The sequence below is a fragment of the Macaca nemestrina genome, chromosome 8 (assembly GCF_043159975.1).
Source record: "Macaca nemestrina isolate mMacNem1 chromosome 8, mMacNem.hap1, whole genome shotgun sequence".
Classification (NCBI taxonomy): Eukaryota; Metazoa; Chordata; class Mammalia; order Primates; family Cercopithecidae; genus Macaca; species Macaca nemestrina.
In genome coordinates this window covers 125,978,751-126,001,964 of record NC_092132.1, presented here as the reverse complement: position 1 = coordinate 126,001,964, position 23,214 = coordinate 125,978,751, and the positions used below count along the sequence as shown (strand labels likewise).

Genomic DNA, 23,214 nt, shown 5'->3' with positions numbered 1-23,214 from the left:
AGCATTATGGCTAATCCCACCCATCCAGCAAATGGCAGAGATGGCCCTACTATGTGTAGCAATATTTATAATAATTTACCCAAGGGTTTGAATAAGTCTTGCCAGAAACTAGGATCAAGTTCACATATAAAGCTGAAACGAGGGATTCAGTGTCTTTGTAAGAGTTGCAAAGATGACATATAACCTTCAAGCCCAAATTTCACCCTTAGAAAACTGGCCTCTTTTTCAAGATTAATTAAATAATTAATAATTTTTGAGTGCCCCTTCACCCCAAAAAGGGAACACTCCGTAATGGCCTTGCTGTCCACACACCTATTTTTCTATCCCTCTCTGCCTCCCCACTTCCACTCACCATTTATTGAGTTCCTCCTATGTTTAGTATTGTTTTATGTGCAGAAGATGAGACGTTGAGGAAAGAGTAGGGCACAATTAGAAGAAATAATAAATTCAGGAAAGGTTAGGGAAGGAGGAAAAAGTTAAGGATTTGATAGAGCCCTATAGGCAGCAACAGAAATCACATTTAGTTTGTTTGACCCAGAAATGAAACAACACCAACCTCATCTCCGTATGGTAAATTCACTCAGAATTCAATGGGGAGATGGAGTTTTTGGGAAAGGGAAGGGGGAGAAAAGTCTCAATTTTCATTCCTTTTCTCCTTCTTCTTCTTCTTCTTTTTTTTTTTTTTTTTTTTTTTTTTTTTGAGACAGTTTTGCTCTTGTTGCCCAGGCTGGAGTGCAGTGGCGCAATCTTGGCTCACTGCAACTTCCGCCTCCCGGGATCAAGCCATTCTCCTGCCTCAGCCTCCTGAGTAGCTGGGATTACAGGCATGCACCACGCCTATCTAAGGGTTTCTCCTCTTCTTTAGATAATGTTTTGACCTGAGTACTTAAGTTGTTTTTCTTCCCAAGGCAAATATAGTTTTTGTTTTTTGTGTTTTTTGTGTTATTTTGTTTGTTTAAAGGTAGAGAGGAATGAAGAGAATTGAAAGGTAAGTAAGAGCTTTCAAATCTACAGGACACAGTTCCTCCACAACCTTCCATCTTTTTAAAACAGCAGGGACTTTATATGGTTTACTTTAAATTGAGCTGAAGAATGATGGTCTGTGTTTTCCCCACAGTCAGTAGTGAGGAGAAATTATGTCTTACAGTGCATACAGATGATAGAATTAGCTATTTCAAATAACATTTCCTTCTAATAATAATATTATCCTTGTGGAAAATGAAAAATTCTGAGAAGTTTAACCCATGACCCCATTAATCAGAGATGACCATTATTGACAACCTGCTACAGTTCTTTTCCTTTCAGTCTTTATTTGAAGTATATACAAAAGAAAATCAGGAAACCCTATATACAACTTAAAATATTTTTTCATTTTAAATATTATAACATCTCTGTTCTTCCAAAACATGTTTACTAATGGTTGCACAATAATGCATCATAGGCCAGGTGCAGTGGCTCAAGCTTGTAATCCCAGCACTTTGAGAGGCCGAGGCGGATGGATCACCTGAGGTCAGGAGTTCCAGACCTGCCTGGCCAACATGGCAAAACCTGTCTTTCCTAAAAATACAAAAATTAGCTGGGTGTGGTGACACGCGCCTGTAATCCCAGCTACTCGGGAGGCTGAGGCAGGAGAATCGCTTGAACCTGGTGGGGCGGAGGTTGCAGTGAGCCGAGATCGAGTCATTGCACTCCAGTCTGGGAGACGAGAGCAAGACTCTGTCTCAAAATAATAATAATAATAATAATAATAATAATAATAATAATAATGCATCATATATGGCTGTATGATACCCTCTTATTACTGGGCATCCAGATTGCTATGCTCTTTTAAAAAGTCATTTCAGGCCAGGTGTGATGCCTCACACCTGTAATCGCAGCACCCCTGGAGGTCAAAGTGAGTGGATCACTTGAAGTCAGGAGTTTGAGACCAGCCTAGCCAACATGGTAAAACCCTGTCTCTACTAAAAATACAAACATTAGCCAGACATGGTAGCGCATGCTGTAATCACAGCTACTCGAGAGGCTGAGGCAGGAGAATCGCTTGAACCCGGGAGGCAGAGGTTGCAGTGAGCCGAGATTGTGCCACTGCACTCCAGCCTGAGCAACAGAACAAGACTTCATCTCAAAAAAAAAAATCATTTTTGGAATAGGTATGTGCATATTAATACCAAATTCAAAGAAACAAAGGAAGTCCCTCTCCCATCACTATCCCCCAGTCACCCATTCTTCTCCTTGGATGAGACCACTGTTACCAGTTTCTGGTAAATAATTCTTGAATATTCTAGGTATATAGTAACAAACACATATATGTATTTTTGAGACAGGGTCTCACCCTGTTGCTCAGGCTGGAGTGCAGAGGCATGATCATAGCTTACTGCAGCCTTCAACCCCCAGGCTCAAGCAATCCTCCTGCCTTACTTAGTCTCTCAAGTAGCTGGAACTCTAGGCACATGTCACCATACCTGGCTAATTTTTTCTTTCTTTCTTTCTTTTTTTTTTTTTTGAGACAGGGTCTCACTTTGTGACCCAGGCTAGAATGCAGTGGCATGATCTCAGCTCACTGCAGCCTCCTCCTCCCAGATTCAAGCAACCCTCCTGCCTCATGCCCCCCAAGTAGCTGGGTGTAGGTACAGGTGTGCACCACCACACAGGGCTACTTTTTGCATTTATAATAGAGATGAGTTTTCACCATACTGGCCAGGCTGGTCTCAAACTCCTGACCTCAAGTGATCCGCCCACCTTGGCCTCCTAAAGTGCTAGGATTACAGGTGTGAGTCACCTCCGCACCTGGCTGACCTAAGTTTTTTTTTTTGTTTTTTTTTTTTTTGAGATGGAGTCTCACTCTGTCGCCCAGGCTGGAGTGCAGTGGCGCGATCTCAGCTCACTGCAAGCTCCACCTCCCGGGTTCACACCATTCTCCTACCTCAGCCTCCCGAGTAGCTGGGACTACAGGTGCCCGCTACCACGCCCGGCTAATTTTTTGTATTTTTAGTAGAGATGGGGTTTCACTGTGTTAGCCAGGATGGTCTCGATCTCCTGATCTCATGATCCGCCCACCTCGGCCTCCCAAAGTGCTGGGATTACAGGCATGAGCTGCCACGCCCAGCGTGACCTGGCTAATTCTTAACTTTTGTAGAGACAGGGTCTTGCTATGTTGCCCAGGCTCTAGAGTACAGTGCTGCAATCTTGGCTCACTGCAGCTTTAAACACCTGGGCTCCAGCGATCCTCCCACCTCAGCCTCCCAAGTAGTTGGGACTATGGTCATGGGCCACCACACCTGGCTAATTTTTGTATTTTTTGTGGAGATGGGGGTCTCGTCATAATGCCCAGGCCAGTCTCAAACTCTTGGCCTCAAGCATTCGCCAGCCTTGGTCTCCCGAAGTGCTGGGATTACAGGCAAGCCACTGTGCCTGGCTGTATATATTCTTTATTCTTTTCAAAATGTGGTAGGATAGTTCTACACCTCTGCTTTTTTTTTTTTTTTTTAACCAATGACATATCTTGGAGATAGTTGCAGTTTATTTACCCAGTCCCTCCTGGTAGATATTTTCATTGTTTCCAACCTATTGCTAGGACAGAGAATCGTGCAATATTCTTATACAAGTGTGGCTTTTACCACGTTGCAGGATACCCATCAGACAAATTCCAAGAAGTGGAACTGCTGGGGCAAAGGGAATTTTTATTTGAAATGTTAACACTGCCCAATGGTTCTCCATGGTGGTTACATCAATTTATCTACCAGCAATATATGAAAGTTCTTGCTTTCCCACATCCTCACCAATATAGAATATTATCATTTAAAACAAATCTCAATCTGAGTCATGAAAGATGGCATGCCAGAATGAGGCTAAGCATCTTACATATTCTAGAGACATCTGTATTCCTTTTTCTGTAGATTACTTGTTCATTTCCTTTGCTCATTTTTCTCCTGGGTTGTTGGTCTTTTTTTTTTTTTTTTTTTTCTTAATATAGATTTATAAGAGCTCTTTAAAAAAAAATAAAGAAATTAGCCCTTGCATGCAATCGATTTTTTTTCCCTGCCTACTGTTTGGATTTATTTATGGTGTTCTGTTCCATGAAGAATATTTTAATTTTTATAGTCACAGTTTAAAAATCTGCCTTCTTCATTCTTGCTCATGATACAAAAAATGGAGGAAGCAAGATTTCAAATTGTGTATTTTCTTTTAAGACTTCTGGGTATGATGGAATACTGACATCCTTTCCTGTTTTCTTTGAGGATTTTAATGGTTTCCTTTGGTTTCATCTGTCTTTTATACTACTTAATTTTTTTTTTTCCAGAGAGTTGCTCAATTGTCCCTATACCATTTATTGAATAATACATTTTTTTTTTGAGACAGAGTCTCACTATGTTGCCCAGGCTATAGTGTAGTGGCACAGTCACAGCTCACTGAAGCCTCAACCTTCTGGGTTCAAGTAATCCTCCCACTTCAGCCTCCCAAGTAGCTGGGACCACAGGCACACATCACCACACCCACCTAATTTTAAAATGTTTTGTAAAGATGAGGTCTCCCTATGTTGCCCAGGTTAGTCTTGATCTCCTAGGCTCAGACAATCCTCCCACCTTGGCCTCCCAAAGTGCTGGGATTACAGGTGTGAGCCACCACACCCAGATCCATCTTTCCTCCTGCATTCATTTTCTTAATTTTAAAAACTCAAGTTAACATGTCACACATATATGAATGCACACTGGCGGGTAATTTCCAGTCTTGCCAGACTCTATGAAAAGACTCAACAAAATGACTACCAGTTTTATATCTAAAATAATTTAACTTCATTTTAATACAGGACGGAATTACTTGTAAAGGAAAAAAATAATGACAATCACCTCCTTTTCTAAGGCCTGTATGAGCACACCTGCCCACTTGGATCTCTTTTAGTCTCATTCTCTTTTGTACATATCTCATTAGGTCCTTATTTTGAGCTTTTTTATTCATGAATGACCTGCACCGTACAATTGAGGACTTTATTGCAACTGAATGCCGTACAGTATAAGACCATCCTGCTGACGAACCATTTCTTACATGTATATGTAATTCCCCAACTAGCTAATACTTCTTTGTTGTATACTAATGTGGCCTATACTTTTTTCCCCATTTGAGTTCTAAACAGAGTTGGACGCAAAGATGGTGAAGGTTAATACAAATGTACGAACATACTGATCTTCCCATCTCTTTCTTAGTTTCGTGTGTGTGTGTATATGTGTGTTTGTGTATGTATGTGTATGTTTGTGTTTATCTGTATGTCTGTGTATGTGTATGTGTGTTCAAGTGTGTTTGTGTGCATATGTATTTGTGTGTGTATGTTTGTATGTGTGTATGTGTGTATATGTGTGTGTTTGTGTATTTGTGTTTGTATGTGTTTGTGTGTGTTTGTATTTGTATTTGTGTGTAATTGTATGTGTATGTTTGTATGTGTGTATGTGTGTTTATGTGTGTGTGTGTGTACATTTGTGTGTATGTGTGTATATGAGTGTGTTTGTGTATATGTCTGTGTTTGTGTGTATGTGTGTATATGAGTGTGTTTGTGTATATGTCTGTGTTTGTGTGTATGTGTGTATATGTGTGTGTGTATGTGTGTGTTTCCCCTTAACTACTTCTAGTTTCAAGTTTCCTAAGGCTGTTCTCAGAAAACACCACATACCCCTTCCTTGCCTTTACCTGTGCACAACGACAGAGGCTCCGGGGGTCCAGGAAAGAAAAGATGTATAAAGATAACACCCTTGGAAGCTTGGTTGTAAAGTCCAGGGCTTCTGCTGGAATTTTCTCTTGAAGCTTTCGACAGCAGAACTTTTGCTGGGACAGCGAGCAGCGCTCCAACAGGCCTGTGAGGATTCTTCTTCTCTGAGAGTCTGTCCATTTGTCAAACTGGAAAAACAAAAGAAAGCAAAATGTAAAAAGCTCCAGGTTTAGTCTGATAGCAGATTCATTACAAGTAAGAGATGACAATGGCACAGAAAGGGAGTTTAGTAACTTATTTCTAGTGCAAATCAAGTATTTATTTCCCTAATCAGCAAATTCCATGCTTTGCCACCTGTCTTCTCTCACATTTATATGGGAGCATGTGCATGACCTAAGTGTGTACACAGAAGTGCATGTGACCTCAAAACTTGCAGTCACATATGAACAATAAATTGGGAGCTGCCCATATTCATAAACTGAGAATATATCTGCTTATAAAAGACAGTTTTAAGGGAAAATAACTGCACAGCTCCTCCCCGCAAATAGTTTCTGCATTATCCCATCAGTGCTTAAAACGGCAGGACCAGAAACAAACCCTTGTATTCACAATTGGAGATAAAGTATTATAAGCAAATATCCCTGGGAAGGAAAGTATATTGGAGTCAATTCTCACTAGTATGTAAATGACTGATATGATCGGAGAGGATGTGTTGATAAAGGAGGACTTGAAGAGAGGAAGTGAATGCCAAAGGAAGCCAGGGTACGTCCAACAATTGGCTACCTCACAATTTTCCTCAGAGATTGCCCTGAACAACACCCAAGATCAGGGAATGACCAAGGATGAGCACCTTGGGACTGCCCAAAACCAAAAGAGAGGAAGGAAAGAACACCTACCAGCTCAGTGAGCCACTTCACTGGAAGTCTAAATCTCTTTTCTTCCCTGGCCCATTGGGGAAGAGAAAATAGGGAAGTTTCAGCTGGCTGTATTTTTGTATATCATTGCATTTCAGATATAGATATTCAGTGCAGTTATAAACAGACTTTTTTTTTTTTTTTTTGGACATGGAGTCTCGCTGTGTCGCCCAGACTGGAGTGCAGTGGCGCAATCTCGGCTCACTGCAACCTCCACTTTGTGGGTTCAAGCGATTCTCCGGCCTCAGCCTCCCAAGTAGCTGGGATTACAGGCACGCACCACCGCACCTGGCTAACTTTAGTATTTTTAGTAGAGACAAGGTTTCACAATGTTGGTCAGGTTGGTCTCGAACTTCTGACCTCGTGATCCAACCACCTTGGCCTCCCAAAGTGCTGAGACTACAGGCGTGAGCCACCGCACCTGACTATAAACAGAATTTTATAATCTGTTTATAATCGTTTAGTTGTAATCATAAAATACACTGACTACCTAAAAAGGCATGTAAAGGAAAAATTTATTTTTTGCAAGCATTACAACAAGTTAACTTCATTATAGTTATACAATATATTTTAAATTTAATTTGATTTTTTTTTTCTTTTTGGCTTCTCAAGGGTCAACTTGATTTTTTTTTAATTAATAGTGTTAAAAAACAAAATGTCAACAAATTGCATTTAAAGATCTAATTGGTTTTTATTAGCGATTCATGAATCAGGCAGCATCCCATCAAAAGAACAGACAGCAGGTCCTCAGAGTTGAGCAGAGGAGGTTGGTTGGCTTCAGGGTTGGAAAAGGGTTGAAGAAAGCAGAAATAGGCCCAGTGCGGTGGCTCATGTCTGTAATCTCAGCACTTTGGGAGGCAGAGGTAGGAGAATCTCTTGAGCCCAGGAATTCGAAACCAGCCTGAGCAACACCCCATCTGTACAAAAGAGTAAAAAGTTAGCTGGGTATGGTGGTGTACAACTGTGGTCTCAGAAACTCGGGAGGTTGAGGTGGGAGAACTGCTTGAGCCCAGGTGGTAGAGTCTGCAGTGAGCTGTGGTCATGCCATTGCACTCTGGCCTGGGCAACAGAGAGAGACCCTGTCAGAGAAAAATAATAATAATAAAGTAAATTTTAAAAAAGGAGAAATAAGGAACAAAAAGTGGATTGATTATTTCAGAGTTACTTTCCTCATAAGATTAACACATAAGACTTTCTTATGCCAGCTCAGATAAACTGGGACCCTTCAGATTGGTGGCTGTGAATCTCCTGTTTTGGGTTTGTTTGTTTGTTTGGTCCTGTTTTTCATTTTTAATTTAAACTGGCCCTTTTTAAAGTTCAGTTTGATTATGTGAGAGTGCCTCCATTCCGGGTTGGTTTGGTCTGTTGGGGCCTAGTATAGGAGCTCAGTCCAAAACAATGGCCTTCCATAAATTTTAACAGTAGAGGCTCGGTGGCTCATGCCTGTAATCCCAGCACTTTGGGAGGCCGAGGCCAGTGGATCACGTGAGGTCAGGAGTTCGAGACCAGCCTGACCAACATGGAGAAACCCCATCTCTATTGAAAACACAAAATTAGCTGGGCATGGTGGTACATGCCTGTAATCCCAGCTATTCAGGAGTCTGAGGCAGGAGAACTGCTTGAACCCGAGAGGCGGAAGTTGCAGTGAGCCAAGATCGTGCCATTGCACTCCAGCCTGGGCAACAAGAGCAAAAACTTCATCTCAAAAAAAAAAAAAAAAAAATTAACAGTAGAATAACAGTAGAAATACTTCCTAATTAAAACTATCCACTATTATAGATTTATTCAATGACCCACAAATCTCACTTTGGAGACTATCACTGTGGTGGGGAGGAGGGGGATCCTAAAATGAAAAAACAGAAACTTTAACTGCGAAGACCACGGGAATAAAACTGATTCATATGTGAGTGTTCCCTGACTTCTAGCCCCGTTTCTATACAAGCCGTATCTCCAACTGCCATAAAAGGAGACTTCTGGCTGGGCGCAGTGGCTCTCGCCTGTAATCCCAGCACTTCAGGAGGTCGAGGCAGGTAGATCACGAAGTCAGGAGATCGAGACCATCCTGGCTAACACAGTGAAACCCCATCTCTACTTAAAAAAAAAAAAAAAAATTAGCCAGGCATGGTGGCGGGCGCCTGTAATCCCAGCTACTGCACTCCAGCCTGAGCAACAGAGCAAGACTCCGTCTCAAAAAAAAAAAAGGAGACTTTTTTCCCAGCTCTTTCGGATGGGTTCTCAGGAGAATGAGTAGAGAGAAACCAGGCCAGAATGGCTAAGGCCAGAGGAACTGGCCCCAGAAGCTGAATTGATCTATGAAATAAAGAGCCAAAAAGAAGGTGAGAAGAGAGAGAGGGAGAACAGTTGGAAAACTGGCTTGATAGGAGTCACAGGGGTGATAGTAGCCTCTACAGTAGCAGTGTGGGAGAGCTCGGGAGTGAAGGAAGACTGGAGGAGTATGGCTATGAGTTTTGAACTGGATTTCCTGTTTTCTTTGAAAGAGACAAAATGAAGATTGGAATTCATTTTATTTATTTTTTATTTCATTCTGTTTTTTTTAGAGACAGGGTCTCACTCTGTCACCCAGGTTGGAGTACAGTGGTGCAATCCTAGCTCACTACAGCCTCAACCTCCTGGGCTCGAGGGATCCTCCCACCTCAGCCTCCTGAGTGGCTGGGATGTGCCACCACATCAGGCCTGGAATTCATTCTAAAATGACATTTGGGCAGTGCTATGTGAGTCTGGCGAGGCTGAGCTACGTTGAGACCCAGGATGATTATGGTCACAAAAAATTTTCATAAGATATTATGGCTGCCACAAAATCAAAGATAACTCAAAATGCCTAGTAGTAGGGAATCAGCTAAACAAACCATAATATAACAACATGATAGGGGAAAGCAGGGCATTATGGGTTGATGGTGGGCTTCAGAATAAGACAATTTGCTGTCTCACTCCCAATATTCTATTAGTTCTTTTACTCATCAAAAATATGTCAGCCTCGATTTCCTCATTTATACATTAGCGATAATTACATCTACCTTGTAGGGTGGTTGAGAGGATTAAATACAATAATATATGTATAAAATTCCTAATAGAGTACATGACTCATTGTAGACATGGCAGCTACTATTAGAAAATGTCACAGTGATGTTAAAAATAATATGTATGTGGGTTAAGTAACTATAAAAAGAAATGCGCATAAAATTACCATGTTTGTACATTGACAAGGATGGAAAGTGCATTTAGAATAAATGAGGCTAGCTCATCCACTTTCCTGCTGCCCTCAAAAGAGAATGGGCTCACGTTGCAGAATGAGTGATTTAACACAAATATAAAAGAACATCAGGATGATGAAATACTGAAGAAATCTATAAAAGAAAACATTAAAACACTTTCTCTAGCGATGAAAAAGATAATTACATTGGTTCCTCATTTATTTCCCTGATTACAATGGTCAGAGGTAATTTGTTTGGCTTTGATAGGTGTTCTTTGCCTCAAGGGATTTTCCTTTCCAATTCTGTTTGTTTAGGCTAATAGAAAACTAATTTACATTCCTTGAACTACCAACTGAAGAAGGTTGGGAGATGACTCAGAAGAATGCTGAACAGTAGGGGGAAATCCCTTTAGGATTTAGAAGGTGCTAGAAATAATCCAAAAAGTACATAATCCATGGAAGGGTTAACTGTACAGGAATTCAGTTATCCCCCACATCTCTTGCGTCACCTCTCAAGGAAAAATACCCCTGACTGAGTAGCCAAGGACCTCATGTATGAGACTAGGGGACTGTCAGGACCATTATTCTCCTATTCTAGCATCACGTACGGTACCTTGCTTCACGATTCATTCCTGAAGGATGCCTTTTTTTAGGCTTTCTTGACTCAATATAACTGTGCACATCCTATTTTTAGAGTAGTTGTTACAAGGATTCTTGCTGCCGTTTGAGGAAGTGAGAAGGTTGCTGGGGTGATCAGGTTCCACCCACCTCACACTGAATGGCAAAAAGAGGGTGGGAGGGAGATAAAGAGAGAGGCTTGTGGCAAAAAGAGGGTGGGAGGGGGATAAAGAGAGAGGCTTATTTTTGCTGGCTTATTCGTTATATTATCTCTTCTGGTTGAGTTTCTGAGTCCTATTATCAAAAATTTAATTTCACAAAGTGTAAATACGTTTTTGTCTTAGAAGTTTCAAACAGGGCTGGGCGAGGTGGCTCACGTCTATAGTCCCAGCACTCTTGAGAGGTCAAGGCGGAAGGATTGCTTGAGCCCAGGAGTTCAAGACCAAAACCAGCTGGGCAACACAGCGAGATCGTTTCTTTAAAAAAAAAAAAAAAAAGTGCTATGTTGGCGTATGCCCGTAGTCCCAGCTACTTGGGAGGCTGAGGTGGGAGGATCACTTGAGCCCAGGAGGTAGAGGCTGCAGTGAGCCGAGATCACACCACTGCACTCAAGCCTTAGCTACAGAGCAAGACTCGGTCTTGAAAAAAACAAAAGTTTCAAGCAGACACATATAGAATCAATAGAATAAAAAATGAAAAGCTTCTTTAACACTGCTCCCTATCAAATCTCACTTCATCTCCCAGAGATAACCACTGTTCAAAAGTTTGATGTTCATGCATTTCCTTTTTTTCTAACTAAAAATAAAAAACAATTTTTAAGGCCGGGCATGGTGGCTCATGCCTGTAATCCCAGCACTTTGGGAGGCTGAGGCGGGCAGATCACCTGAGGTCAGGAATTTGAGACCAGCCTGACCAACATGGAGAAACTCCGTCTCTACTGAAAAAAATTTACAAAATTAGCTGGCCATGCTGGCGCATGCCTGTAATCCCAGCTACTCAGAAGGCTGAGGTAGGAGAACGGCTTGAACCCAGGAGGAGGAGGTTGCGGTGAGCCGAGATTGCGCCATTGCACTCCAGCCTGGGCAACAAGAGCGAAAACCCGTCTCAGAAAAAAAGAAAAATTGTTTTCAGAGACAAGGTCTTGCTATGTTGCCCAGGCTGGAGTGCAATGGCTATTCACAGGCATGATCATGGTGCACTACAGCTTCAAACTCCTGGACTCAGGTAATTCTCCTGCTTTAGTCTCTGGATTAGCTGGGACTTGAGGAGCACACCACCATGCCTGGAAGATGGTCATGCATTCCTATACGTTCACACACACACATATCTCCATCAAGTTGGAGGTAGTGAAATAAATTAGAGTATACCCATCCCAGGGAATACTATGCAGCAGTTTAAAAAATAAACAAAATGGCCGGGCGTGGTGGCTCAGGACTGTAATACCAGCACTTTGGGAGGCCAAGGTGGGTGGATCACAAGGTCAGGAGTTCGACACCAGCCTGACCAACATGGTGAAATGCTGTCTCTACTAAAAATACAAAAATTAGCTGGGTGTGGTGGCACACGCCTGTAATCTCAGCTGCTCAGGAGGCTGAGGCAGGAGAATTGCTTGAACCTGGGAGGCGGAGGTTGCAGTGAGCCAATGCACTCCAGCCTGGGTGACAGAGTGAGACTCCATCTCAAAAAATAATAATAATAATAAATAAATAAACAAAATGTAGCCACACATGTCCTGATATGTAATGAACTCCAGGGCATATTGTCTTCTCATTCTGTCATAGTAGGATGAATATAGCATTTTTTGTTTACTCAATTTACTACTGATACCATTACTACTGATACATTTCCAGTAGGAAGAAAGAAAAAGGAGGAGGAGGAGCAGTATCTTGGTACATGCTTTTTCATGCCTTTTCATGTTCTGAATGAATAAATCTCTAGTATACATAAATATAGAGGCTCAAAGGGTACGTGCCTTTAAAATTTTAACAGATCCTGTCAAATGGTCTTTAAAAGGTCTTTACCATTTTACATTCCCTCCAAGTGAGTTTAAAAGTATCTTCCTGCTCTCTAGTGAATCCTTCCTTACAGGGTATATTATATATGTAATATATATAATGAAGAGTTATATATATTATCTAATTCTTCAATTTTTGCCATACAGGCAAGGAAGAGAGAATTTGGGAATTTCATTGTTTTCATTTGCATTTCTCTGATTTTGGTAAAATTGAGCATATTTTATATGCTTAGTGTTCATTTATTTTTTAAATATTCCTCATTCTTATATTAGCCCATTATCCTATAGGGACATTTGTATTTTTCTTATTGACTTGTCAGAACTCTTTATATATCCTGGATATTAATCATTTTTCTGTCATGCAATTTGCAAAATAGTTTTCCTTGTTTCTCTTTTGAATTCTAACTCTGATTGTGGTTGTTTCCAGCAAGTTAAAAGTGATGTCATCTACTTTATTAAAATAGGTTATGATATTACTATTATTTATACTAGCAACAGAGCAGAAGCTGAGAGAAAATCTGAGATTCTTTCCCTCTTCACTTCTCCTGCTGTGTTCTCTCTCAATTTGGGAGGCAATAGCCTTTTCTAACAGGGATCGAAGGGCAGAGATTTGAGAGGAAGGGGATTAAGTAGTAGCATGGAACAGCAAAGTAGAAGAGCTTTTCAGTTTCTCTTGATTGTTTTATTTGCTGTTGTACAGAACATTAGACAGAACCATGTGCAAATAAATGAACAAAAATTGCCAAATTCTATGGCCAAATATGAAAACACTTCCAGACTGTCTATCATTGAATACAATTCATATTACATTTTATCTCTCACTGTCTAGATTCTTTTTAAAAAAATGACTTCACTTCTAATACTAGATTAAACTTTAAAACTAACACAGTGCTGGATGCCTACAGTGAAAATTCCAAGCAATGCTAAGTAAAAACACTGGTATCTTTATTTCTCCTTCTTCCCTCCTTCCCTCCCTCCCTCCCCACCTCCTTCCTTTCTCTCTCTTTCTTTCGAAAATGCATTTCTTATATTACTGTCTTGAAGTCCATGAAATACACAAAGAAAATCTAAAAATTAAAATGGAGACAGAAATGTAAATAAAGTAGAAATATCTCCCTTAAGCCCCATTCATTGGGTTTTTGCAGGGGTACATAGGCTACCATATGACTTAGTGATTTTAAAGAATAAGTTTGTTTGGGGAAAGGAGAAAAACAAGAGACCATTATTTGTTGATTTAGAAAATATCTGTTAATGCCTGGTAAGCATCGAGGTATGTACAACGAAAAACAGGATAGAAGCCAGCCCTGCCTCCGTAGATTATTCTCTTGAAGAAAGAAAATAGAGAATCTCAAAAAAAAAAAAATGCCCAGAGATGGATATTTTGATCATCATCCAGGGATGGCCATTGAGACTTTGTGTCCCTCCTTTTGAGGAACAGACGAGAAAGTCCTAGTTTTTGATGAAGGACAGTTGTATCTTGTTAGGTAAAAACATAACATTGTTACAGTTCTTGTATGAAAGTGTCAGGATCTATAGAAGGTTATATATGAATGCTGAGTAGCCAAATGGGTAAACTGTGCTGGTTACTAAGTTATTGTCCCTCAGATCCAAATTCATCTTTCTATTTTGGGGTTTGTTTTGAGACATGGTCTTGCTCTGTTGCCCAGGCTGGAGTGCACCAGTGCAACAGCTCACTACAGCCTTGAACTCCTGGGCTCAAGCAATCCTCCTGCCTCGTCCATCCCAAGTAGCTGGGACTATAGGAATGCACCACCACGCCTGCCTAATTTTTTAAATTATTATTTTTGTAGATATGGGGTCTTGTTATATTGCCCGGCCTGGTCTCAAACTCCTGGCTTTAAGGTCTCCTCCTCCCTCAGCCTCCCAAAGTACTGGTATTACAGCTGTGAGCTATTGCACCTGACCCAAATCCACCTTTCTATGCTCTACTTTGTGAACATAGAAGGCAGGATCTCTTGGGCTGGGCATGTGGTTCACACCCGTAATCCTAGCACTTTGGGAGGTCAAGGGTGATGGATCACCTGAGGTCAGGAGTTTAAGACCAGCCTGGCCAACATGGTGAAACTCCAGATCTACTAAAAATACAACAAACTAGCCAGGCGTGGTGATGGGTGCCTGTAATCCCAGCTACTCAGAAGGCTGAGGCAGGAAAATCACTTGAACCCGGGAGGCAGAGGAGGTTGCAGTGATCTGAGATGGCACCATTACACTCCAGCGTGGGCAACAAGAGCAAACCTCCGTCTCAAAAAAAGAAAAGAAGGCAGGATCTCTATCACCATGTTTCTCCTTTGACAGCTGGCTCCCTGATAAATGCTGCCAATGAGGAGGAAGGTGCTAGAGGGAAACCGAGGGACGAGAAACTTACTCCTGCTTGGTTGCTGTTCCTATCAGGATCACCTAACTCTTGACCCTGACAGTAGCCATTGATTCCAAGGTCCAGCTTTTTTTTCCATACACCTAGAACCATCATGTTTTGCCAGCTGTATCAGAACCAGCTGGCTGTGATGTCATCTGCTTTACTCCATAGAAATCTGGCTTCCCTATGGTGCTGAAGGTCTTCCCTCTGAGCTCCCAGTACCAGGAGAGCTGGTGGTAGCTAATTCCCACAGTTCTACCTCCCTGGAATCTCAGCCTTCCCTTTCTGTCTCTTCTGTTCTCCAATATTTGCTTAACCAATCCTTTTCATTTAATTATGTCTGTCAAAATAAGATACGATTTCTGTTTCCCTGACCAAATCCTAACTGACACTTACAGAAAGCACCTGTCATGCTTCTCAGGAAATGAGGAAGCACTCCCTTAAATCCAAGCTGAATTCTCTGGGCTCTGTGATAATGCTACAGACTGAATGTTTATGTCACCCCCAAATTCATGTTGAAATCTCAACCCCCCAGTGTGATGGGATTAGGAGGTGGGGCCTTTGTGAAGTGATTAGGTCAAATGAGGGTGGGCCTCAAGAAGGGGATTATTGTCCTTATAAAGGAGACCCCAGATAACTCATTCCCCCTCTTCTCCACATGAGGACACAGTGAGGAGGTGACTGTCTATGAAGAGAGGCCTCAGCAGACACTGAATCTGCCAGCACCTTGATCTTGAGATTCCTAAGCCTCTGGAACCATGAAAAATAAATGTCTGGGGTTTTTTTCTTTCTATCCAAGTTGAGTAAAAAAATGCCTGTTATTTGTAAGCCACCCAGTCTGATTTTTTAAAAGCAGCCTGAAAGATGAAAACAGATAACATAACATAATGCAAAAACATTATGTTTTTAATATAAATATAAACTATATTTTAAATGTTTACCCATTTGCCAAGCAGGGCTCTTCTTTCTTCAAATACCTACAATAAGTAAAAAAGAATATGGTAATTTCATATATCATAGTTCAAAATACCCATTACAAGAACGATATCATTAAGGGATCTGTGAATAAATATTCATTGTATCAGCTGAATATAAAAAGACAGATTTTACTCCTGAGGTTATGTATTTTTACCCTGGGCAAGGTTTCTCTCTTTTTTTATTTCAGTTTCTACATGTGGAATAATTCATATGAAAGAAGAAGTAATAAGGCTGGGTACAGTGGCTCACACCTGTAATCCCAGCACTTTGGGAGGCCAAGGCAGGCAGATCATTTGAGCTAGGGAGTTTAAGAGCAGCCTGAGCAACATGGTGAGACTCCATCTCTACAAAAAATACAAAAAATTAGCCAGGTGTGGTGGTGTGTCCCTGTAGTCCCAGCTGAGGCTGAAGTGGGAGGATCGCTTGAGCTCGGGGAGTTGAGGCTGCAGTGAGCTATGATCATGTCATTGTACTTCTTACCTGGGTGACAGCACCAGACTCTGTAAAAAAAAAAAAAAAAAAAAAAGAAGAAGAAGAAAAAGAAAGAAGTAACAGTTGTTTAAAGGGAAAGAAATTTTAAAAATGGAATTATAAAGGTAAATCAGTTTTAGAATTTGAAAGGAGATGAAAAAACTAACAAAAAAACAGGAACATGAAACTCCCGCATCTGAAATATTTCAGTATTAATAGTATGAGAATTTACGAAACAGGTGAATGATCAGTTCTGTTTTTCTATTTCAGTGTATACACATATCAGTGGGTGTACAAGTATGTACACATCTGTAGGATTAGAAATGTGTGTGTGTACACATCTGGGCTTCCACTTGAATGTTTGTTGGTATAAGTTTATTACAATATACTATTTAGGACAGAAACTAAGTCTTATTCATCTTGACATCTCCAGCAGAGTGTTTACAGAGCATGTTACAGGTATCTATGTTTATTGAATTGAATGAATGTGATTGTGAGAATGAATATCCTTATGGATGTATCAGTACAATGTGAGTATCTTTATATATTGGTGTTGAGGTGCTTTTCTGAGCATCAGTGCATATGCACATTTCAGTGAGTGAGGAAAGGAAGACTAATGTAGGTACATGTGGCAGAGAAGGGGCTTATTAAGAGAGGAAGAGAAAGAGAGTAATGAACATATTTGAATGTCTCACTTGCTTTATCCCATACACCCTCTGTCAGCTTTCAAAATCGGGATTGATATTTTCCCCTCCTCTTGGCACTCACTACATTCTCTAGTGCTGTAAGAATGTTCCCTCTTGGAGAGGTGGCTCAGACCTATTTCTTCTCTTTTTATGGAAGAGGTTGAGGATCTGGTTTTATGCTTCCCACAGATTGTGTTTTCCTTCCTTTTTTAACTCTCAAGCTCTGGTTGCCAAGGACATACAAAATAGGAATTGAAATAACTGGTTCAGCCACCACCTCGGGACCAGTGAAATGTCAGTTTTGCTCTTGGCCAGGGAATCTCTTCTGTCACAGACAGACACTTTTTGCACATAAAAGAAGAAGAAAAAGACCCTTCCCCGCAGCTAACTGCCATCTGGGCTACCAGGACCCTCAAATAATGGCAACAGATAAACTCAGAATTTCTAGATGAAAAGAAGTAGAAGAGAATCTGTAGAACACAGAAGATTCAAAATATCTGGATTCAAATATTGTCTGAATTCTTCTCTATCAATCATGCATCACCCAACCCGTGCAACCAGTGTTGTCACTTTTCTGAAGCCCAGGGATTTCTCTCTTCCCAACTCCTACTCTATTTATAGTTCATGCTTCACTTAGACTTTATAGTGTTTGTTTTGCTCTCTAGTGGTGTCTGTTAATTTTATCTTCCCAAGTAGATTACAACCACTTTCTCTTACATGCTCCATAGAACCCTCAAGTACAGAGTCCATGGAAGGCCCTCAATAAACCATTTTGCTGATTGACTAACAACAAGAAGAAAGCTTCAGAAGTCATTGAATTTTAGAGCTAAAAGGAATCCTAAAGATCTTTTTATTCGATTCCTATATTTTAGAAAGGATAAGCAGAGGACCAAAGAGGTTATATTTACAGATATTTAAAAAATCTCTGGGTCCAAACTATGTGTTCAGCTCAACACTGCACTTGATTCCTCACCAGATCCTTGGTCTTCCCCATTCTGACTTCCAGCCTTACATTCTTGATGAACTTCTGCCCATGCTTTGGTCTGACTATAAGAAGAAGCAGAGGTTAGGTCCTGAGACCACAACAGAGCTTCAAGAGGAAGTTGAAGCATGGTGTCCAATGATGGTGTAACCCATTGGAAACAAAAGGAAACTGACTTAAAGGGGAAAAGACGGTCAACAAGAGGGTAGTAGAAAAGGAATGGGGTGGATATTGGGAAGTGCTACACAGGCTAAAACATGAGACAAAGTCTAAGCAGAGTCCATGCAAGTCCAGCTCTTTACCAGAAGGTAAACTCAAGCAGAAACTGATGGGACACAAGGAGTAGAGGAAAGACACTAGACTGAAAGTCAGGAGACCCCAGATCTGGTTCTGACTCTACCTTTGACAAGACGTATCATTTTGGGCAGATAATTTTGTCGTCAGGTTCTCAGTTGGACTTACAGTCTTACACACTCTGGTTTGGAGTAAGTCTTTATTTCAAAGATTTGCAATCAGGTTCTTCATTTTAAAGAGCTGGAAAACAAAGTATTTCTTCCAAATGGAAATATTAAAATGGATCTTCTTTTCTTGCAAGATGCTGCAGTCTGTTTATATCACAGTTTACTCAGAGCCTGCTGTTAAGTCAGAATCCCATGGTTGTTATTTTAGTCTGTTGACACTGTAGTTACATATTTCACCGTGTGACATCATTACAATGTAGGAGTGAGATATTTAGGGGCCCCTAAATAATGATCGATTGATGGTAACTGGGTGCTTTTTCTCAGAACACCTTTTTTTAACATGTACTGTACAACATGTGTGAACCATACTCTAAAAGAAATGTGGATCACTTTCTTTTCTTTTTAAAAACTGTGTATATTTAAGGTATACAACTTGATGCTTTGATATATACATACATAATGAAATGTCAAGGAAATTGTCCTATCCATCACCTTCCATAGTTACCTTTCTATGTGTGTGTGTGATAAAGATCACTTTCAATTAAAACACTAGTTGGCAAAGAAATACACATTTTAAAAACATTCCTTCACTCAAAATTCACAGTGCTTGAATAACTTACTAATCCGTTAAATATGCCTATCCTGGTGATGCTGTTTTTTTTTTTTTAGGCATCTAAATTTGAATTTAGAGAATTCAATCTCTCTGCTTAAAGCCTGCTGTGAAGTTAAAATCCTGACTTTTATTTTAGTCTAAGATAGTTACATATTTCACATTTTACTACAGAATAGAAGAAAGACAAAATTAAAACAAAAACTTAAAACCAAGAAACCTTAAAATTTCACTGATCATTGGTGACAAACACCCTCATTTAGAAGTGTGGAAGCCCCTTGAAATGATTGTCTGCATGCCTTTTGGCCGGCTGTCTCCTTGGGCATCTATTTTTAATTCCTTTCACACAGTTAGAATGTTAGAACCAGAAGAGACCTTCAAGGTCATCTGATCCAATCCACTCATTTTACAAAGGAGGATAAAGCCCAGAGAAGGTAAAATTGGTACAGCTGATTTGAAACCAGAGTTTTCAATTCCCAGAGTTATCGTCCTTTGTTTGCTTATATGTACGAATATGTGTGTGTATAATATATGATACATATTTATATTCTAATTTGTTTTAAAATTGGAAACTGCTGCATTGTATGAAGTAAGAAAATGAAAGCTCTCTCTTCTAACAGACCCTCCTCTGTCCACCAACACCCATATAACTCTTCGGGAAAAACCAGTATTAACAGTTTGATATGGCTGGGCATGGTGGTTGATGCCTGTAATCCCAGAGCTTTGGGAGGCTGAAACAGAGGCTCACTTGAGCTCAGGAGTTTGAGACCAGCATGAGCAACATAGTGAGACCTTGTCTCTACTAAAAATAATAAAAAATTAAAAAAATTAGCAGGGCATGGTGGTGTGAGCCTGGTGGTCCTAGCTACTTGGGAGGATGAGACAGGAAAATCACTTGAGCCCAGGAGGTGGAGGCTGCAGTGAGCCGTGATTGTGCCACTGTACTCCAGCCTGGGTGACAGAGTAAGATCCTCAAAAACAAACAAACAAACAAACAAACATCGGCTTGGCATAATCACATACAAATTCTATGTGTGTGACTCTGTGCATTCGTACACATACTTCTGTGTATATATACACACTAAGATTTTTAAAAATAATTTTACGCCACACAATAACCTAACTAAACCAAAAAAATGATTTTTTTTGGGAACAGAATGGGAATTCGGGACAATGCAATACATATTATCTTGAGAAGTGATTGTTACATTGGATAAAAATCTGTTAAAGAAACAATGAGTGCTGTGATGCACTCGTTCCCCTCCAGAACGGAAGGATTTATTTCCCCACCTGCTGGAAGGCTGCTGGTTGACAGTCACAAGCTTGAGAGAGCTGCCTTGCCCAAGGTCAGACCTGGTGGGGGTGTAGGCAGCTGGTGCCCACTGAATGGTCAGTGTGGAAGTATAAAGACCAGACCCTCTTCCCCTCTTCCCCCTTGCCACAACGTAAGACAAATGATGTGGTTTGGATCTCTGTCCCCACCAAATCTCATATCAAATTGTAATCCCCGGCCGGGCGCCATGACTCACGCCTGTAATCCTAGCACTTTGGGAGTCCAAGGCCAGTGGATCACTGAGGTCAGGAGTTCAAGATCAGCCTGGCCACCATGGTGAAACTCCATTTCTACTAAAAATATGAAAATTAGCCAGGTGTGGTGGTGGGCGCCTGCAATCCCAGCTACTCAGGAGGCTGAGGCAGGAGAATTGCTTGAACTAGGAGGCAGAGGTTGCAGTGAGCCTAGATCGCGCCATTGCACTCCAGCCTGGGCAACAGAGTAAATTCTGTCTCAAAAAAAAAAAAAAAAAAAATTGTAATTCCCTATGTTGGAGGTGGGGCCTGGTGGGAGGTGATTGGATCATGGGGGCGGTTTCTCATGGTTTAACACCATCTCCCTAGCGCTGTCATCAGCAGGAGTAAGTTCTCATGAGATCTGGTTGTTTAAAAGTGTGTGGGACCTCCCCTGTCTCACTCTTCCTCCTGCTCCTGCCACGTAAGATGCCTCCTCCTGCTTTGCCCTCTGCCATGATGGAAAGCTCCTTGAGGCCTCCCCAGAAGCAGATGCCATTGTGCTTCCTGCACAGCCTGCAGAAGTGTGAGCCAGTTAAACCTCTTTTCTTTATAAATTACCCAGCCTCAGGTATTTTTTTACAACCTATCTGAAGCATCATGGCCGCCTCAGGGAGTCCTATGAGGTCAGCGGAGACCTCACTGAGACTGCATTCCAGCCAAACTTCTTCCTCTGTCCCACATCTGCCCCTTTTCTCTTCCTTTTATTTCCTTCCTTTTCCAGGTGTTAATCCAGAAAGTCCTCTCCAGTCAACACTCTACATGCTAATCTCAGAATCAGCTTCTCTAAAAATCGAACTGCAAGAGGCATTCAGGAAATTTTTTGCCTCCTAAGACACTTTTCTTCTCCACAGCTGCTAAATTGATCAAGACTCATAATTTTTCGAAGAAAATTTCTGAAAATCAAGGAATCCAATGAACGCCTATTTGAATTCAAGTCACTTTTTCACATGTGTGTAAAATCTTCACAATTCTATGGGAAGACAGATTTCAAAATGAGACCCTGAAGTTTTGGTAGGGGAACCAGATAAGCTGTTATACAAACTGTGGGAGAGTGTCAAGCATTGCAAACAGGTGCTGAGTAAATTACTGTTGAGCTGGATAAAAACGATTTTCTTTCTTTCTTTTTTCAGAGACAGGGTCTCTGTCACTCAGGCTGGAGTGCAGCGGTGCAATCGTGGCTCACCCCAACCTCCAACTCCTGGGTTCAAGCGATCCTCCTGCCTCAGTCTCCCAAGTAGCTGGGACCATAGGCATGCACCACCATGCCAGGCTAATATTTTATTTTACTTTTTTTTTTTTTTAAATAAAGATGAGGTCTCACTACGTTGCACAGGCTGGTCTTAAACTCTTGGCCTCAAGCGATCCACTGGCCTCACCCTCCCAAAGTGCTGGGATTACAGATGCGAGCCACTGTGCCTGCCTCCCAAAATTTTTTCAATAGATTTGTTTGGTGTTCATGGCTAGATGAAGGCTGAATCTTTCTCTCCCTCTTTCTCTGCCTTTCCTTTTGTTTCTACAGGTCCCTCTATTTTTTTTTTTTCATTCTCTTTCCTCATTTCCTTTATCATTTTCCTTTTTCAGTCTCTCTCCATTTTATTTCTCACTATTCCAATCTCTACCTTGGCCCTTCTGTTCCTTTCCTAAAATTGCTCATCAGTAGAAACTGATTTGACTAGAAATAGAAAGTACCGAGCAGGAGGGTTCAGGTTGGATGAGAGCTTTGCCAAGGGATGAGGCCATCTGTTGAGTTTAGAGGGGCAGAGGGGTAAATCCAGGCTAAGGACACAAAGATGAAGAGGCAGGAAGACAAGAGTCAATGAAAGAGGTACCAGGGAGTAGACCTGAACTCTGATTCAATTTCCCTCCCTCCCTCCCTCCCTTCCTTCCCTCCCTTCTTTCTCTTTTTCTCTCTTTCTTTCTTTCTTTTTTTTTCGGAGACAGAGTCTCACTCTGTTGCCCAGGCACTGGAGTATAGTGGCACAATCTTGACTCACTGCAACCTCCACCTCCTGCGTTCAAGTGATTCTTCTGCCTCAGCCTCCCGAGAAGCTGGGACTACAGGGGTGCATCACCATGCCTGACTAATTTTTATATTTTTTAGTAGAGACGGGGTTTCACCATGTTGGCCAGGCTGGTCTTGAACTCCTGACCTCAGGTGATCCACTCGCCTTGGCGTCCCAAAGTGCTGGGATTACAAGTGTGAGCCACTGTGCCCAGCCCTGGCTCTATTTCTTATGCTTCAGGAACCAAACCAGGTTCCTGGGGGTACACAGAGAAAAGACAGAATCTCAACTCTTCATGCATGGGAGTTGACTGGGAAAGCCAGTAAATAATGATGAGAGCAAAGAAAAGGAAGCAGGACGCAGCGGGAGGCTTCACAGAGGAAAGGACATTTGAATTGACTCAGATAGGAGGCAACGGCAAGAGCACGTGCAAAGGCATGGAGGTGTGAGACAGCAGGGTTCACCTGGGGGCCCTGAACTGGGCCTGGGCATCGGATGTGAAGGAGCAGTGGCAGGGATGGAGCTGGGAAGTTGGCTGAGGTCAGATCATGAAAGATCCTCAATGCTATGCCTGGGGGTGTTGGAATTTACTCTTGGGAGTGGAGCCTACTATTGGTTTCAC

General features: G+C 41.4%; 1 protein-coding gene across 7 annotated transcripts in view; it reads right to left on the bottom strand.

The window, feature by feature from the left end:
* The window catches only part of LOC105481992 (F-box protein 16), a 61,839-nt gene that overhangs the window by 29,556 nt on the left and 9,069 nt on the right, over positions 1-23,214 (bottom strand). For 5 of the 7 annotated variants that reach the window (XM_071068459.1, XM_071068458.1, XM_011741814.3 and 2 more), the window contains exons 3-4: positions 15,774-15,809; positions 5,680-5,886 (exon numbers count right to left, since the gene is read on the bottom strand). In XM_071068459.1, the coding sequence (XP_070924560.1) occupies positions 5,680-5,886; positions 15,774-15,809 (243 nt within the window). The remainder of the gene's footprint in view (positions 1-5,679; positions 5,887-15,773; positions 15,810-23,214) is intronic. The other 2 variants (XM_071068460.1, XM_011741815.3) reach the window with 1 other exon arrangement.